The sequence below is a fragment of the Melospiza melodia genome, chromosome 3, assembly GCF_035770615.1.
Source record: "Melospiza melodia melodia isolate bMelMel2 chromosome 3, bMelMel2.pri, whole genome shotgun sequence".
Classification (NCBI taxonomy): Eukaryota; Metazoa; Chordata; class Aves; order Passeriformes; family Passerellidae; genus Melospiza; species Melospiza melodia.
This window is the reverse complement of record NC_086196.1, coordinates 48,642,299-48,661,731: the sequence shown is the minus strand read 5'-3', so window position 1 is coordinate 48,661,731 and position 19,433 is coordinate 48,642,299. Positions and strand designations below refer to the sequence as shown.

The window sequence follows — 19,433 nt, the reverse complement described above, 5'->3', positions numbered from 1 at the left end:
GTGACTTCTGAATGGATTCTCTGAGAAGAACATCTCCCTGTGGTCTTTGCTTGAGGCGCAGGCCATTTAAGAAATGCAATATGTCATTCATAAACAATCATTGGTGCTTGTTACTAAAACCAGCACAGGGCTGCTTTGTTCAGGAAGGAAATACTTCAGGGTCCAGCAGCTTGATGGCCTCTATTTCAAATGTACTGTGTTGAGGGGTCCTCCAAAAGAAGAAAATGGTCTGATCGATCACACTGCAACAGTCATTGAATTACAGTATGACATTATTTGAACCCTAAGGAAGAGGTTTCCTGAAAAACTGTAAATAGTATCAATAATTAAAGAAAATACCATTTCTGTGTATGTAAGGTTAAATCAGCTACAAATATTATTCTTGTAATATTAATGATATGATGCTTGCAAAGCAGTTTTTCTTTTTTTTTCCCCTTTCACTTGCTGTTGGGAAGTATAATTGCCTAATTTTCCAGGATTGCTGTGTGAGCTACTGATGTTGCAAGTGTCTGTCTCATTGTCTTTTTCTTCTTTCTTCCCCTGTCCCCCTGTTCCTGTACATGCAGGAAGTAATTTTGGCACTGCAAAGGATCTTGCAGAAGAAATAAGATCATTAACATCTGAGAAAGAGGGACTGGAAGGACTTCTCAATGAACTGCTGGTTCTGAGTGCCAGAAATACGCGAAAATTAGAGAGAATTAAAGATGATTACACCAGACTGAAACAAGAACTTGAACAAGGAGAGACTGCCTTTGGTGAGTAGTTTACAGATTGTTACAGCTTTTTGCTCTGACCTGAACTCCTGAGGATGTGCTGGGTTTCATTAATCATTCTGCATTTCACAAAACATACTGATTGTCCTGAGGAAAGTCTGGCAGTGACCTAGAGAAGCAGTATGTTCAATATCCTCTCATCCTCCCCCTGGAGTTGGGGGAGGCCGTGAGGAACAAGGGACACCCCAGCAATATACCACTCTAAGAAATCTGTTTTAGCCCAGTTCTCAAAGCCCTTCTTTTCTAAGCCCATTTTTATCACGGTGATGATGGTGCTGTGCTTGTGCTCCCATACAGTGGAACACGAAGTCTTTGTGCAGGATCAGTAGATGTGTCTGGCTGTGACAATAGGAACATGTTTAGTATATAAAACCAAATGTTTAGTGCATACATATATAGCACATTTGGTGGTGCGTCTGAATGTATGAGGTGCAAGAGACTCCTGATTCTGAAAGCAAGAGTTCTCATAGTAAACTTGTGTTTGAGGGGGAGTTTAACCAACTTGCCAAGTGCTGCTCTCACACAACAATGAGCAGTGTGCTTGGGTTGTAGTGTCGTGGTGGAATTGGGGAGGTTGTCTGTGATTACTGGGAAAGGTACTGACAGATTATCAAAGAGCAAATTCATTCCTAGACTTGACTTACTCTCTTGCCTGCTGTACTCACTCCTGAAGTTGAGGCAGATAAAATGGCCTTTCTACTTGCTTAAGTGAAAAGGCTCAGTAACATTTGATTGACTACAAATGTACAGTTACTGTAATTATCTCTAAACTAAATACAATCCTGAGAGCTACTTTAAAGCTTTAGGATTTTGAGGTGTCTTTCCTTTTTCAGGATGAGTAGTAGGCTGGGTGGAGACAGGAAGGTGGCTCTGTTTTAGAAGCATATGAAGCTTCTTCATAGGCAAGCAAAGAAGCAGAGCTATCTTAGAAACAAAAAGATTTGTAGGCAGCTGAATAAATCTAAGACAATGTTTTAAAAATTTAAAGAATAATATATATACACACATACTTCTAGATAACTTGCTTTTCTAGAATCTAGAGAAAATTTTAACAAATTATTCCTCAAATTTAGTGCATTGTGATAAAAACCCATAAATGCGCATCAGGCAGTGCTTCTTCTTTCCTTGGATTTTCAAGAGAGTTGAAAAGGATTCTGACCTTCTAATCAGCCCATTTTGTTTCTCTTTTATTTTAGTACAGTTAAACTTCCTATAATATACATGTGCATTCTCATTTGTGGTTTAATTTTAGTGAGGTTTTAAATCAAGCCTGTGCAAGATGCTTGCTGAAGCAACAGAAATGGTATAAATTCATAGACTCTTTTTTCCCTTTTGCATTTATACAGCTGAAAGGAGATACCTTCTTTATCTGACATCTAGTGTCCCACAATTTGGACTATAAATTTCAAAATACTGGGTGCTTACTCTGTAGATTTTCTTTTAATTTACAGTGATTCTGTAGGCATAAGGAGAAATTTATCCTTGTGTTAAAATAAAGTACTGTCAAGCAGATGCTAGTCAGAGATACATAAATTGAAACTTGACATCTTCCCTTTTCATCCTCCCTGCCTCCTTTACATGTGATCAACCCTATTTTCCCCTTTAAAAAATGAAAATATTTGAGAACACTGGCATGGGTTTGATACCAACACATTTAACTGAATGTAAGCTTTCAGATACTCTCTGGAAAACAGTATGCAGATGGTGTCTTGAGGACAAGAGGCCACCTTTATGGAACAGTATTATTTTGCTCAGCACTTATATGTTTAGAGAATACAGCATAAAGAATTGGAATACAATTTTTTGCCATTTGTTTTTGCTGTTGTTCGAAAGAGCTGGAGGTAATTGTGTTGGCTTTGTCTGCTCTGTGAAAGGTGTGATTTGAGTTGGGGTAGCTAACCTGACTTGCATCGCAGCCCTAGGACTGGTGTTTCGTTTATACCAATAAAATCTGTGTTGCTGCAGAGAAAGGCAGTTCTGCCTTTTTTTCTGTGTTCCTGCCCAACCGTGCACTAGATTAGGTTTAGGTCCTATACATGTCTATTTCTGTGTCATCTGGCACTTGAATTGTTGTTTTGTGCTCTGAGCTTCTTGAAAACTTTGATTTTTTTTTTTAAACTGAACTTAATGCTCTTTTGTAAGAAAAACATTAGACGAAATTTAAATGCTAAAATATGTGTGTATGTTTGTCTTTATCTTGTGTATAAATTGGTCACCTATTTTTTATTTCATTAATAATTGTTGATTTTTCACAGTAATGTAGATATAGGGAAGCAGACGTCAAGGGAAGAGACTTAATCACACAATAATCAGAGCTGGAATTTTAAATAGGACACATCATTAGCATGTTAATGAATTTTCTCACTCTGTGCCAGCTGCCCAAGTATAAAAGATATTGCAGATGTAGTGCAAAAATCAGGCTTGGCTTACTGCACTGAGAGCTGTCAGTGCTCTCTATGAAGGAAATTTGACAAAAAAATCCTTTCATATTTTTAGAGATGCTAAAAAATATGCTTTTCATGTTGGAGAAAGAAGCATTGACAAGCAACACTAAGTATTAGCATTTTAGGATGAATAGTACTAACTTGCCCTTTAGACATTGACTTTCTTCTGAGGCCATCAAAATGCTGCTATAAAAGTGATCAACTTTTATTGCCATTTTACAGATAGGAAATCCAGAGGTCATGTAATTTTACCTGAAATGGTGGTGAAACAGTTTCCCAGGTAGTCTAGCATCAATCCTGATTGAATCAAACCTTGCAATAAACATGTGAAACCAAGCGGTGCTGTTGATTCTGTGTGAGCTTTGTATTCTTCTGGACCACAGACATGATGGTTCTGGGGAAATTGCTGAAGGTCTTGTGCTTGGTCATTGTGCAGACCTGTCTTATAAAGTCAGAAGGTTCTGTTATGGCAAAGAAGAGAACTGCTTTTACAGCCCAAAACAACCAAACTTGTGTTCCAGACAACTGAAGCCTAATTACTTGCCTGTCTGCCAAACTGTTGGATTGTGCTTATAAATCCTGGCTTGGGTTGATTGGCATTTGTAACCCAAGGCTGGAAATGAAACCTACCCTCCTGTTGTGATTTCCTCATCACCAGTACTGATGGGCAAGTTTTCCTGTCTCGTCTGCTGAGTTCTTTTCCTGGCTGCTCTCAGCCTTTTTCTGCCCCTATTACACTTTTGGGGAGGCACCTCCTGTAAGTAATGTGTGTACACACACAGCTAGGGGACACCGTGCTTCCCGAGCTAATTGCTAGGTTGTGCTTGCCAAGTCATGTTAAGTAGAATTTCTATACTGCATTAATTTCTAGAGGAAATATAAAATAAAGGCTATCATGCACATGAAAATAGCTTTTTAACCCTTTTAAAAAACACCAAAACTCAAACTACTGTTTGAAGGCTGATATTTCAGTCTCTCTGTTCAATTCTTGCTTCCATCCTTGACTTTTATTGTCTTAGATATTGCTTGTGTAAGTCTGAAAGCTCTTACCAGTCTGCTTGTACAGTAAAGCTTTCTGGAATTGAACAGATAGGTTTATTAAACAACAGACTAGATGTAATAGAGGGGTTTCTTGGGAAGCTGGGGAAATTTCTATCACACTCAGTTTTACTTTCTTTTGTTCAATACACACACTCTGCATGCTTGCACAGAATATCTCAGAGTGTTTTGTACTTTTAACAGGAGAAAAACCTATTGGAGTTCATTTTTAAAAATCTGCTTTATTAAAAATAAAATAAACCCCAACGTTTTGGCTTTAGAATTCTAATAAGGAATAAATATGTTCAGAATGTACTTCAAAGAATGATAAAAATTCTGCTATTTTTATAGTCATTGTTCCAAAAGCTGAACATTTGACTGTTGTGAAGGATGCAATTAATTAGTCTGAAACTTAATATTGTGCGGACAGCAGAAACCACTAGTGGTGCTGCTTAATGTAATACTCGTTATTGTATACTGAAATATTTATGAAAAGAAGGTTCTGTGCTTCATATACAATTGTGTAGGATGTGATTTATCAAAGTGTTAATGACCATTTGCTACAAAGCAGTCTTATTCTATTTCAAAGACATTTTTATTCTGATAGATGCAACAAAGAAAGTCTTACAATAGAAACACATGCAGTGTACTTTGCACTGAGAAACCTACCTTTTTTTGTTCGTTTAAATATTTGTTTTAATAGCTTTAGTACAAAAGCTTCTCTATTTTTCTTCCTAACTGGTCTTTGGAATATTATTTGAAGATGTCTAAAGATTATTAACAATTTTACACCATTTTTAAGTGTTGCAAAAAATACCAACTAAGTGTGACATAAACTCTTGTGCCTAGGGCATAACCAGAATGATTCCATATTTTGTTAACTGATTTTTCAGGCAGTGGTTTTAATGTTCTTTCTCAGTGGTAGTTTTTCTTCACCAAATAGGCTTTCCATATTGTTTCTATAGTTCATCCTCTGTCTGAGCAATTATGTGATTCTAAACTGAGGAGCTGAACCTTTTGATTGCTTCTGTTTAAATAAATCATTAAAGGAGAGCCCACATAGTGTGTAACAGATGGGCTTCCATGAGGGAGAAGAAGCTGCTCTGAGTCTTTTTGTATCTCTACTTCTAATATGGGTGAGGTCATTAAGTTCTGCTTGTCGCACCTTTATTAAATGCGTGTTGTCATTAAAGTGAGTGGTGCAATTGAATGGCTTATTGCTTATGTCTGTGGCCATCTCTACTCAGACTGTGGTCCTGCAGGAATTAGCCAGTGTTCCCTCTGTTTAGCTTTCACAGAAGGTGTAAAACCCTTGGTGGTGATGCGGGGATGGACTGGCCCTGTAGCTGGTAGCATCCTTTACTCTGAGCTGATGTTCAGTTCATGCTTCAGAGTAGCACTTGGCAGCCTTTTGTTGGGCAGTGTGGCAAAATCATGTCCACGTAGAAAACCAAAAGGATAAAACAACAGCAACAACAAAACCCCCAAGAGGCTCAGTCTTGCAGAGCTTCTTTTGTGTTGTCTTGGGCAAATACAGCATGAGTAGTTACCCTCTCTGCTCATCAGTATTCTTTCTACTGTTTCATTTGAAAAATTGGTGTTCCTGCATTTGCATGGACTTGCATTCTTATGCTTACTCTGTGCTTGTTTGTGTTTCACTGATTGTGAGCATTGGTCTCATTTTCTTGGCTCATTTTAAAGCACCTGGGATCTTACAATTTAGCATACACATATACATCTTTTGGTCTTATAATTCTGTAATGGGAGTAACTGCATATCAAGTTGCTACCAAGCTTTGAGGATCAAATTCAGACTTACGATTTTCATTCCATGTCATGCTTCCCCAAAATCATCCTCATCATCTTTGTTAAGTAATATTTAACTATAAGTAGTGAAAGAGTTTTTTGTGTTATGTTGTTTATTTTTTTGAGAAACACTATGAATAGAATTTAGTAACATAAAAAGGAGTAAATTCTGCTAGGCATCTCCTGTAACTAAAATCTCAAATGCATTTTAATTTTAGACATCAATTTTTGTCATGATTGAAAAGATTGGAAGCCAGTATGTTTAAGCATAATTAAGTTTGCCATATGTCTTAAGTCACTTGTAATTGTGTTTCTTATAATGGTGATTTTAAAGGTCATCTAGTCTGGTGTTGTTCATTTAAGTATGTAAAATACTTTGATTTTCACTTGGAGCATAGAGGTTTAGTCTGTATAAATGCAATGGAGGTATTAAATTTAATCTGGCCTTTCTGCCATAATTAGATGCAAATCTTTGTAATGCAGAAAATATGAAATATTCAGGGAACTTGAACTGAGAAAGCAGCTTGGTTCAAAGCCTGCCAATATCTGTAGAGATCTTTTGATCAGGGCATTTTTCTGTTGATGCTCAAAGGTGAGCTTCTCTTCTATCTCTTTCTTCCAAGATATCATGGCAATAACCTTATTGAAATGTTTTATGTACCTGTGTAATACTTTTTGGGCAACAGGATGAGGTAATTACACACAGAATAGTAACTCCTGAAATGACCCAATACTGATGCTGCAGTCATAGAGGTGGTTATCTACCAGGTGCAAGGAATAAAGCTTGGGCTCAAGTTTTATGCTGGATCTCTTCAGGGAATATGATGTCATCTTCAACTAGGATAAGCATACAGACATCAAAGTTTTGTAAGTTTAAGGCCTCAGAAATACAGAGTGTCTCTGTTGTAATCATGGAAGTACAATCTGGTGGTGGATAGTGTCACTGAACAGCTTCCTACTGCAGTGGGAGAAGGGCAACCTCCTGCCTGTAATGCAGTGTGCACACTTTATTGTGCTGGTGTGCAGGCAAACAAGCAAACAGAAAGTTCTGATAGTATTCCAGGCAACTTATTCCTTTACATCTGAAATGCTGCTGCTAGCTATATACACGGTGCATTAGACTTCTGGAGTGCACGTCATATCAAATTATTCTGGTTTGCTGTCTGTGCTCCAGGTTTCTGCACTGCTCTGCTTTTTAGTTCAGCTTCTTCAGCTGACAGCAATGCAACAGGATAAGTAGGAAGAAGCAACACAGATGAGTGAAATTTGGAATAAATGTGGAAATGCATACCACCAGTTTTAATCATTCTTCATTTGATTCTGGTTCTGCAGCTGCATCTTCTGAGGTGCTGGGCTCAGATTGAAAATTCACTTTTTTTTTTTTTTTTTTTTTTTTTTTTTTGCAATGGCTATAGCTGGTTTGAAAAAGAATGAGATGCTAAGATGCCAGAAAGCTAAGATTAAAAAAGAGAGAAAAAATAGATATCATTGGCCAGATAGAGCAGGTTCCCAAATGTAATTCAAACTCCTTTAGCATGACACTTGCCCTGGTGACAACCAACAAGCACTCTTTAGTTTGCCACTTCTGGAGTTTGGATATATCGTGCTAGGAAATTTGTAACTCTCTTCCTGATAATATATAGCTGCTGTTCTTAATGTAATATTAAGAGAATTCCAGTTTTGTGAGAAAGCTGTTGTGTCTGATGAGCTGCTCAGAGGCAAGCAGAAAGATTTGTGGGCCTGGTGGTGGGGTGCTCAGAAGAGGACCAGTTCAAGTGGTGACATGGAGTGACACTTAGCATATAGGATCAAATTATTTTTCAAAGAAAGGTAAATACTGCTTTCCTTGTCTCACAAGGAAGCACTTGGGGAATTGATTTTGTGTTTCTGTTAATTTTGCACAGGTACTGCCTGTATATATATTGGAAGTATGGAGACTTAAAAACCTCAAGTTTTATTGGAAAAGTCAATGAACAGTTGATCTGCCATTCACAGGTTTAAGTTATGTTCATTTTGGGTTTTGTTCTCTGTATCGTACAGCATGGTTTTCCTTTGCTTTTTCTTTAAATTAGGGGTTTTTTTGTGTGTGTGTTGTTGTTATTTTGTTTTTTTTTTTCTTTAATGTTGTTTAAGTTATATCAACATGTCATGATATTTTCAGGTCCCAGAAATGTGCAAAGGGCTCATTAGGATACTTTGCCTCATTTAGTTTCTCTTGAGGATAAGTATAGAGATGGATAGAATATTTAAGAAATAGTGTTAATTTGTTTTCAAGTAGTACTCAGTGAAAGCAATCTCAGGCAGTTAGCCTTTCAAATAGTCAGACTTTCTGCAAATTGAAGATAAAATTAGTACAGCATTTTATATTCAGTTAATGTTTTTGATTTTATTTAATTTTCTAGCTGTAAGCAAGAAAATGTTGGTTTGGGTCATCTGGGATCACTGACATAAAATTGATGTGCTAGATGAAGAGTATACTGCAGCAGAAGCAGAGTGAAGATACTGTTTAACCTTTTAATTGCAGATGTTTTTCAGATGTGTGTATTTTGGTTCAAAATTTTATCACTTTAGTACATTTCCACACAAAAATTTTCATTCGAGAGTTTTCACAGTGTTCTCAAGTTACAGTGTACAAATCTAATTCTATGCTCGCATAAATGCGTGCAATTTATAAAGAATTACACCTCTTTGTAAATCTACCTTACTGACTGAAGTCAGATACTTATTTTTCTCAGACATTGCCATTCATCTTGACTTTGATTTTGACTGGCAATATTCAGATATAGCATCTACAATTATGTGCATCTAAGCAAAATAAACCCCAATAAATACAATTCCATTTGGAATACAAGGTGTCCCTCATGAAATACAGGGTTTTTTCCTCCAGTTTTTGTTGCTTTTTTTGGTTTAAGGTTTTCTTTGAGGTATACAGTAGTAAAGATACAACGTAAATGAAAGTTTCTATAGAAGATTTTGTAAAATATGGACATTACCAGCCTTGACTGAGTATTCACTTAATTAACTATTTTAAAGTGAATGAAACTACTGTCTGCTGTTTAGTTTGTTCCTTCCATCACCACAGGGTGATTGCAATCCATGCATGCTTGCAGGCTTAATACCCACAGATAAGTAGAAGTATAACCAAATCTGGAGTAATGGATAATATTTATCAAAAGATGGGGGAGGTATAATACCTGATGATAAATCCAGAAAAAACCTACTGAAATTCTAATCCTTTCTAGAAGAGCTGGGTTTTTTCTCTAAAATTATTTTAATGCTACATGTATTATGGTAAAGAAGGCTTTACAATAGAAAATCACTTCCAATTTACACCTTTTACCAATATAGGCAAGTAGAAACACAGAGAATTTAAATGGAAGGAAAAGAATTTTTTTTCTGACTTTGATTCCCCAAAGAAAATGTATTTACATCTTCTCTAAGCTTTTAGTCTTTTTCTGTACTTCCATTAAATCTGAACTGATTACTCTGAGGCAATGGAAATCTTATTATTTAGACCAGAGTTAAGTACCTTCCATCTCCAGTTCAGGAACTGAACGTTTTCACCCAAGAATTTTCTTTCTCTGTCCTTGGAGACATAAACAGGAGCGAAAGGCAGAGAACCAAGGGATTGCTAATGCCTGCAGTTAGGAGCTGGAACTCCGTGTCCTTCAGTTTGATTTCTGCTCTTACTTGAGCAGGAACAGAGGCAGTTTGCTGATGTTTCAGTTGACTTGGGCCACAGTTTCCTTGTACAAGGTGGGATGGAAGCACTGCTCCTGTTACAATCCTGTTGTGAGCTGTGAGCTCCACACATTCAGTATTTGGGCACGGGACACGATAGCAGCAGGTGACAGTATAAGGCCCAGGGATTTTGTCATCTGTAATTGCAAAGAGTCTGTGGCCCATGTGCAGCAGGTGCTTGTGATCAGTATTTCTGATGGCCTGCCAGATTTCTACTGATAGGCTGAGATCATGTTAGAAATGTAGTTCACAGAACTGGGTATTTCAAACACTACTTTTTTTGTTGTTGTGTTTGAACCTGGTTACTTTCTTTATGCAAAAATATTGTAGTAGAATATAATTAAAACTTTGATGCTAACTGAAAAGGAGATTCACTCATCAAATTTGTGGATAATATCTTTGGTTTGATGTGCATGTTGAAGGCTTGGGTAAAGATAAACAGACATGTTTGCCGAGCTGCATAAGATTAAACAGTTCATTACCTGTTGGAATTATCAGCTGCAAGACACCTTGCATAATTTGGACTACAACCTTTATATGCTTTTGGCTGGATTATACCTCTTATCTAGTGAGGTGCATTGAAATGTAATTAACAATGTGAGCTGGAAATGACAGGCTGAAACTATGTGTATTTTTGTGCAGATAAACAGTTCTGTATCTGGATCAGAAGTCATAGAAACATTTTATCTACTAATTTTTCCCACTTCCTGTGTTCTAAAACATTGTACAGAGAAAAATAATCTGTGCTCTGTGCCAGAGAAGAGCAAATAGGCACCAGCTCCATCTCCTTGTAGGATTGACCTTAAGAACCTTTGGAAAATGTTGAATCCTGCAGAAAACAGCAGCTGTTTTAGATTTTTCATAATCTTCATTTTGAATGTTTTGTTGGAGAGAGAATTTTGAAAATACAAGGGGGCAGGGATTCTGATCCATTGATACCAGTAAGAGTTTTGCCTCCAGTTTCAGCAGAGTTCAGGGTTTCACCTCTGGCATTCTCCACACTGAAGCTGCAGCATCTGTTTCTGAGCTGAGCTGCTTGGATGCAGATCATCTTACTTTGATGAAAGTGCAGTCCACATAAGAAAGAGCAGGACTTGGTCAGAAATTCTTTTAACTAGGAAATCCTTCAGCTTTATGACAAAATGATAAATTTTGAGGTTATTAGTCCTTGTCTACTGAAGAAGAATCCAGGTGTTTTATTTTGCATGTTTAAGCTAAAAGCTAATTGCTGTTGATTTTAGTTCAGTGAACTCAACAGCCCTTTGACTTTTACAGTTAAATTATTATTGTAGGATATTGTTTCCCTGTAGTTAGGAGAAAATTATTTTTTGCAAATCAGAGCATGTGCAATGTGGAATTCCCAACAGAATCACCTGTAACATTTGTTCTTGTTACTGCAGTAAAAAATGACCCAAATGAAATGTATTGCTCTTGTATTTTCAGGTTTCCAGTGTGCAGTTTTCTAGGTACATATATGTTCTTGATCTAGTTCTTAATCTGTTTAAATGTTCCTTGGTCTAGTGATCAAAATAAAAATTTTCTTGTGCCAGCAGAAAAATGTTAGAAGTGTGAAGTTTATCCACTTCTATTCAGTACCTCTGAAAAAAACTGTGAGAACTGGTGTAACATTTCATTGTTTATTAGCTCATGAAGTGGTCAGCCACATCCTTAGGTGGAAGGATATAATTCCAGTTGGAGACATGCCCTCTAAATAAGCTGTAGACACTGGCTGAAGCATCAAAAATGGTTTTGTTGTCCTTTTCAGTACCTTAGATTGCAATGCAAAAACATAGATATGGATATTTATTAGATTAGCTCTTCTTTTTCTCCATATCCTTTATTATGTAGTAAGTAATGACAATCTGGGGAAAACCTGAAAATAACAAAATTCTGACAGGGACACAACAATTATTCCAGCTTTGTACAATTCCTTCAGCTTTGCTGAACTGAGTTTTTGACAGCTTTTGGCAAGTACTTGGCTTAGTCTTTTGCCAGCCCAAAAAAGCGTGGATGGTGTGTCAGTATTGTAGTCCAAGGATGCTTCAAGAGCAAATTGGCCAATACTCAAAAAGATTTTGCCTGCAACCTGTCTGTGGTATGGATTATAGACCAGAGGAAAATGATAAACAAAGCCCATGTGTCCTGCCAATGAGGCTGGTTAAAGCCGGTTATAAATATGAGCCATCTTTGTTCAGTTTAAAGAACAGAAGTCTGAGATCCTCTGGTTATAACCTGCAACTACCTGCTCAGAGACCAGTACTTGATAGTGGAAAGATATTTATAGTGATAGACAAAAGCAGAAGTGATCATTTCTAATGGCTGATAATTGAAACTGACAACCTTAGATTAAAAAAAAAAAAAAGCTTTTAAACTGACAGGACAATTGTCTTTAGCCAGAGTTCAGCAAAGGTTTTATTGGAAATGACCAAAAACCGGGTTTTTTGATATGTAGCTGCAGCTGGAATCAGTTCAGAAAGAACTTTTTGTGTTTTGCAGATGAACAGGATCATTAAAAGCAATAATCCCTTTTAGACTTGTGTTCTGGATCTGTTGTTTTATAAATAGAATGATAACGAGAGAAGCTAGTCCTGTTTTGGTATTTTTTTAGATGAATAAAAAATGGCAAATATTTTATTCACCTAAAAATGCAAAATTGCTTATTCACCAATTTTTTATTCACCAATGCAAAATGGCAACATTTTCTGTTAGTGTTAAAATTAATTGGGTTGTGCAGTAGTGCCTGGTTCTCTTCCTTCCCACTTTTTTTCTATAATTTTTAATTTACTAGCTCACAATACTTTTCAGTCTCTGCATGGTTTTTGTCTCCATCTTACGCTATGTGAAATTGTTTTCATACAATTCAGTAATTCATTGAAATCCTGCTTGCCTGAGCTCCTAATCACATGGAGCACAATTTCACACCTTTTCCAGGACAGTGTACAGTTCACCAAGACCACACTCTCTACCTGATTTATTTATTTTTAAAAGAAGATGCCATACAGAGCCTTCTCTGGCTCCATTCCTCCAAGGCCCAGGACGTAGGAGTTTCCTCATTCTTATGCTGCTTGCATTTTGCCTCTCATGGTGACCCCTGCTGAGGTTACTTATGTGGCATAAGAATGGATTGATTGGGGAAATGGAGACCACAGGAAAACACAGAACTCTAAAAGCACAGAGCATTTTACAAGCTGTCTGCCTGACCTTGAAAACCAGTATTCACTGGTCTAAGTAGAAGACATATTCACAGTTTTGCAGGATAAAGGACCAGGGCAGCAGGATCTTTTTCCTATGTTAGAATACTTTGTCACAGGGCTAAAATGCTGAACTGCAGCTCAGAACCATCAGAGTATACATTTATTAGTTTAGTTCTGCTTCTGTAGCATCCCCCTGTAGTGTTCCAGGCATCCTCTTACACCTTTCAAAGAAATATAAAGTAAGAAAACCTCTATCTTCTAAAATTCTCTGGGGTTTTGGGAATTGTTTTAAAAGTTGTGAATGCCCAGAGTCCATCATCTTTGTCGTTCTCCATGTTTATCTCTATGTTTATTTTATACCCTCTTTCTACCATTAGGCATTCTGCAGAGCTAGTATTTTTAATACTTCTCCATCTCTGATAAATGCATCTCTGCAGTAAAAAAACCAAAATGTTTTAACCTCTAAATTCTGAGCAACAATTTGTTGACATTTCATATTCTTTTCCCTCTTTTCACTCGTTATATGTTCACTTTCATTGTCAGCCTTCAACTTTCTTAAATCTCGTTGACATACTTTCCTTTATTTCTCTTATATCTTTCCTCATCTCTGTGCAAACCTTTTGAACTTGTTTGTATTTTTATTTGTATCTGTGTATGTGTAAAGTAATTTCATTTAGTTTATTATGCTGTTCTCTTATTTCTGATAGTTTCTCCAATGCAAAAGGTTCCTGAAGTAACTTGCATGGGCCCACTTCAATGTTAATTCAATTTTCTGTTCTCTAAGTTATTTTGATTACCTTTGTTTTTCCCCAGTTTAACTGAGCTTTCTAAATTTGATGCCTAATGTTACTTCTTTTTAAAAAATATGGACCCTCTTCCCTGTTTCAACCCATGCATAGCAAACCTGAGTTACAGATTTTCCTTTCCACTTGCATGATTTGTGACTTGGTAGTTACATATGGTTGCTCTAAAAATTGCCAATACTTGCTGACAAGTAGGTTTTTTCCAGCCTACATATTTAGTGCAAGAGGATAACCCAAATGGGCAGCCATTTATGCTTCTTTCTTCTGCATATATACCTGCTCACTGTCCCAAGAAATTTGTATAGGCTTTCTTTTGTATTGGGACACTGTAAACAGAGGGTGCTTCACTTCAGAGTCCCAGAGGCAATGTATCTGAAATTATCAAGCAGGAGACCCATCTCTGTGTGGTGCTCTACAGTGCCAGGTCCTTTTCCTGTCCCAGAACATGGAGATGCAGTGAGAAGTGCCTTCAACCAAGATCCTGCTCCCCCTTGCTATGAGATGCGCTGCTCTCATTAATGGTAACAAGGCTGGAAAACACACTCTGTGCACTTTCTGGTGGACCTGCACTGTGGGACAGTTTCCTTATCACAATCCCAATAATTCTCTTACCCTGCCTATTATGCCTGTTCAAGGTGGTGCTTAAAGGGTTTGTGGTGGGGTAATCCTGGCTTTGTTGTGCCATCGCACATTGCAAATGTGTGTTTCCTTCAGCAGTGTTTTCCAGGTTCCCATCTGTTCTTTCAGTTCCCTGTTTGGAAAAAGGTCCATGTTGAGCTGTGATGAAGTACTAATCTCTCAAGGCAGAGTATCATGATCCCACAGAGGAGTGATTTTCCTGTATTAAACAGCAGAGAGCCCAAGATGACTTGGCACTGGAATTATTATCTCTGTCTGTCTTTGTTTCTTCCATGGTGTTTTGCTGCTGAACAGTAGGACTGGTGATAAGCTTTATACCTAAGATGTGTCTAGAAATTACATAGCTATAAAGTTTAAAAAGGCAAAAAAGATGGATTTCTGGAAATAGCCTACCTGAAATGATTGTTTGATGAAGAATTCTCCTTCAGTACAATGGATATACTTCAGTGAATAGTTTGAGACTGAGTACTGTTCACCTTCAAGGTTATAAAATAGGTAAGAGGCATAGTAATAGAAGAGTTGCTGTCCAAGAGTAACTCTGTAATAAGAGGTTAGGTAGGAAAAGTTAGCTGACTGTCTTGCAGTCAAAGGTCACTAGCACAGGAAAAACTCATTTAGCTTTTGTTCCCCATTCCTGCTGTAGGTGATTGCTTTCTTCACACATTATTTTTGTTATTTTGGCACACTATGTGTGAGTGACAGATCTTTAACTCTTCCCAGCTTTGGCAACCATGCCTTTGCCTCTGTGAAATGACAGTCTCTCTGTAGGTTTTGATAAGACATTCTTTAAAAGAGAACTTAATCTGCCATCATTTATTTTATTAGACTGAAATATGTTCCTGCTGCCCTCTTTGTTGAGAGTTATTGCTTCAACAATCACAGGCAAATCTGATTTACTGTAAACAGTTCCAACAGCAGAGTAGGAATGTAGGCTGTAAATTGGTTGGAAAATGGGAGCAATTTGTTAGAGTGAGAAAGTAAGATTAAGTTAAACTGTTGAAACATTCACTGGAGTCTTGTACCATCAGCTCGAACAGCCTAACTAAGGACTATGAGAAGCCTTATGCCAGGACATTCTTTGCCGCTTTCTGCGGTCCTTATTGGAGAACACCCTGCCTGGCAGGGTAGGGAAAGGCTCAGCCCACTTGTGACTGGTAGTAAATCAGCTGCAATGAAGAAAAAAGGAAAGGGACTGTTCCTCCCTTGTCCTGAGGGAGCAGCTATGATTTGGGTACTGCAAATAATTTATTTTTATTTCATCTGATGAACTGGAGAGTTGGGAGAGAGGGTGGTAAAAACCCCAAAACTTCACTGGAAGAATTTAAGTAGTGGCAGGAAGGAGGCACAAAACCCAAGGACGTATTTGAAGAAAAGGTGTTGAAGATTGAAAGAAGCTTTGATTTGGTATTGTATTAAATATTTCCTGTAACCAAAAGTGAATCTTGTCTCCTCCCCTTGCAAACCTCTGGAATCAGGTTAATTGAATTCCCTCTTCCCCTGCCTCTCCCCTTAAAAAACAAATAGGAGATCAGTGGCCCAGCACTATGACAGTGTGCAATATCAGGATGGACTTTCTTCTGTGTGTAGGACCTGAAGCCACCTCTGACCCACTGAAGGAGGGTGATGGGTCCCCAGTAGTCAAACATGCTCTTGAGGAACAATGTGCTATTGTCTCTGTGTCCTGACTACCAGACTGGAGAATTCTCCTTTCAGGGATTATAAAACTCATCCTGTTTTATCATGCATTTCCTTTCCTAGTGCAAACTGTCTCTGGAGTCATGGAAGTTATAATTATGCAATTTGTATGATTTATTGCTTGCAGTCAACAGCCACTCTGCACTGCTGTTTCCCTTATTTCTGAATTGGATCAATTTAAAAGTTTGATGTTTTTATAAATACCACTTCAATATAATTACAGGTATTGTAATATTACAGGTATTGTATTATTGGCCAGTCTTGTTTGGGAAAGAATTAATTTAAAGAGAAAGTGTATTCTAGAATGATTTAATTTGGAGAAAACCCTCATGTTTGTTAAGTTTTGTTTGGTGTGTGGGTTGTGTCACTATTTTCATACACAGGAGAGGTGCCTTACTGCAGGGTTTGCGTTATGAGAGGCAAGCTCTGCACACATTAGGGCAGCAAATATCAGATTTTACTTTAAAAAAAAAAATGCTTTTTTAATGTGATGTATTTTCCACATGGCAGCATTTATACTGCCTCGGAACGTTCCTTTTGACCTTGGCGAGAGGCTGTAATTAATCAGCAACTAAAGCGGCGGCGGCCTTTGGGAGCGGGGGCGCCTCTGCCGGGCCGGCGGCGCGAGGGGGCGGCATTGCCGCGGGAGAGGCGCGCCCGCCGCCGGGACGGACCGACGGAGGCACGGACCGACAGACGGACAGCGCCCGGACACCCCCGCCGCTGCAGCCCGCCCCGGCTGCCTTCGCATCGCCGGCCTCGCGTCCTGCGGCAAAAGATAAAGCGGCGCGGTTGCGGCGTTTCTTGGTAGCCAGGTGTCCTCTTAAAACTTGATGTTATTGAGGGGTTTGAATTGCACTTTGTTCTGGCTGGGCGCTTCTTGTATGCGCACCTTGCTGTAATGTTCCAGATGGCTGTCTTCTTAACAATAGATAAGGATTAAGGATGGTAATAGGGGATATTTTATTTAAATCCACATCTTTATCTTTCATTACTTATTCACGTTCTATTATACCCTGGTGCGGTATTCAAAACACTTGAGGATTTAACAAGGGGAAAAATAACCATTTAAATTAGGATATTGTATTGACACCTTTACTGATGGTAATTTTTTCAAGCAGTAGTGCAGTATGGAAGAGCTGGAGCTGTTGCACATGAAGGAGGAGGAGGAAGCTTCACAAACACAAAATTTAGTTTGAGTTGCATTTACAGGCTAAGAGTTCATTCTGAAAGACCAGCTTATAAAATGGGGTGGGGAAGTGTTGCAAACAGGCAGCACTGTTCAGTAAGTAGAATTGGTGAGAGGACTTCTGTAAGACATTTTGCTAAGTCTTTCAATTTGTTAGAGCATCACAGAGCAAGAGCACACAGTTAGAGGACACATTTTGCTGCGATTTCCGCTAAAACTTCTTCAAGCAAAGGATGCAAAACAGGTAGTAAATGCAGTGGTCTGGGAAACTGGGTTTCCACGTGCAAGTCCATGTGTGGCTTGATTCAGAGTGGTATTGGATATTGGTTTCTTCAGAATGAAGTGATAGAGAAGTAGAGAGGTTACACTGGGCCTCTAGCGCTCCTTGTGCTAGCACTAGTTTCCTGGGATGGGTGAGTTCACCTTCTCACTTGCAAATGGACATTTCAAGAGGAATAATGTTCTTGAGATAGTGACCAGATAAGTCTGGGTATTGTCTGACTTGAGTTCAAAATATCAGAATGCTGCTTTGACACTGAATTCTTGTCCTTGATCACTGCTGGTGGTGCTGCAATGTGTAATGAAGCCAAATCTCTAAATGCCTGCAGAGTAATGAGTGATTGAGCTGCATAAAATGCTTTTTAATAGAGAACACATTTCCTCAGATGTCAGTACAGTGGGAATAAAAGCGGGTGCATTGACACTGCTGTAGATTTGTTTCAGTGTAGCCACTGTGTGCATAGAATTAGTCTTCTGTTGTGAAAATTTTTTTACTGACAGAGGTGGAAGTACCATTTTTCTTTGTTGCTTGTGAGACTGGAGCTAGGAGGCTTTATTTGGTTCATAAAGACTGTGCTTAGTTTCAGAATGACAGTCAAATGCTTCAAGTAATCACTGATGAAAGGCAGGCCCTTCTGTGTCTTGATTCCCATATTCAGGATGGATTTGCTTATGTCAGATTTCTGATGTATTGGTAGTGTAGGTAAAATAAATGGTGGTTACTCTCCTTTCCTACAGCTCAACCTGCAGAGGTATTTTATACATTGATGGGAATTGCACATGAGAGTTAGCTCTGCATTATAAGCATGGCACTTGGATCGTCCCTTAGGCTTTTTTCATGAAAGCCTAAAGGATTTAGGTTCATGGGAATAGTGAAATGGAATTGGGGGCATGCTGTAATGTGTATGTATGCTGACTAAATTTATAGTTCTGTATAACATTTTTATGTTATGTATAGCATTTTTATAATCCATTAAGGTGATTTATGTTGTTAATGATTTTAATAGCCCCTCAAAGTGTCTATCTCTTGACTACTTACCTTAATACAAGTTTTTGATTTCTGTGACTGTATTATAAATGCAGCTTCAGTTTTCATTAATGTTATCGCTCACCTGTATCTGATATCAACATGCCATGCTGATATAGTGTCAGACTTTCTGTGTTAGTAAGAGTTAATGTATTATTCACCAGTTTGAACTAGAACTCAGAGGGAGTGTGCTAGGATGAACAAAAAAATCTGGATCTGCATCAACAGGGAACCTGAGAATATCAGTAATTTGCCAAACACATAAAATGTCGTGGATGAAACCTTCCTTTTCAATGCAGTTACTTTCTTGTAGAAAATATGAAGAGCTGATCGTTGCTGGTAAACCCAGTGTAGTGTGATCTTAGCAAGGTAGTGCATATATAGAAGGAAACAGCCCATAACAAAAATCCAGATTCTTTTTACCTAGCGTGCACTACCTGCATGTTTTGGAGCTCAGCAAAGTTTCAGGATATGCATGTGTAGATGAAAGTGTTATTAGATTGATCGAAACATTTATATAACGTCTCTGATCAATGGAGTGAAGACAACATGAAATATGTTTTAGGGGGAGATATTATTATCTGTAAAAATCAATACAAATGTTATAGGTGAATTATTCTTTCAGAATGTGATTTGTTATATTGAGGTATGTAGCCATTTTCCTTTCAGTGCTAGTGTTGAGCCATTTTTTTTCATAATGAACCATGCTGAAGTGCTCTTTTGACTTTTTTGTTAGTATTTTTGTGAGTTCACTTTACTAGTTCTATTGTATGGAAGATGGAAAAACCTGCTGTTGGACTTGCAGT

The 19,433-nt window shown here is 38.0% G+C and overlaps 1 protein-coding gene across 5 annotated transcripts in view; it reads left to right on the top strand.

Moving 5' to 3' along the window:
* Positions 1 to 19,433, top strand: part of DISC1 (DISC1 scaffold protein) — a 176,096-nt gene that overhangs the window by 90,773 nt on the left and 65,890 nt on the right. For all 5 annotated transcript variants that reach the window (XR_010027113.1, XR_010027114.1, XM_063151636.1 and 2 more), the window contains one exon: positions 567 to 755. Coding sequence is in view for 3 of the 5 variants with exons in the window: in XM_063151636.1 (XP_063007706.1) it covers positions 567 to 755 (189 nt within the window). In the remaining 2 variants the exon portion in view is untranslated. The remainder of the gene's footprint in view (positions 1 to 566; positions 756 to 19,433) is intronic.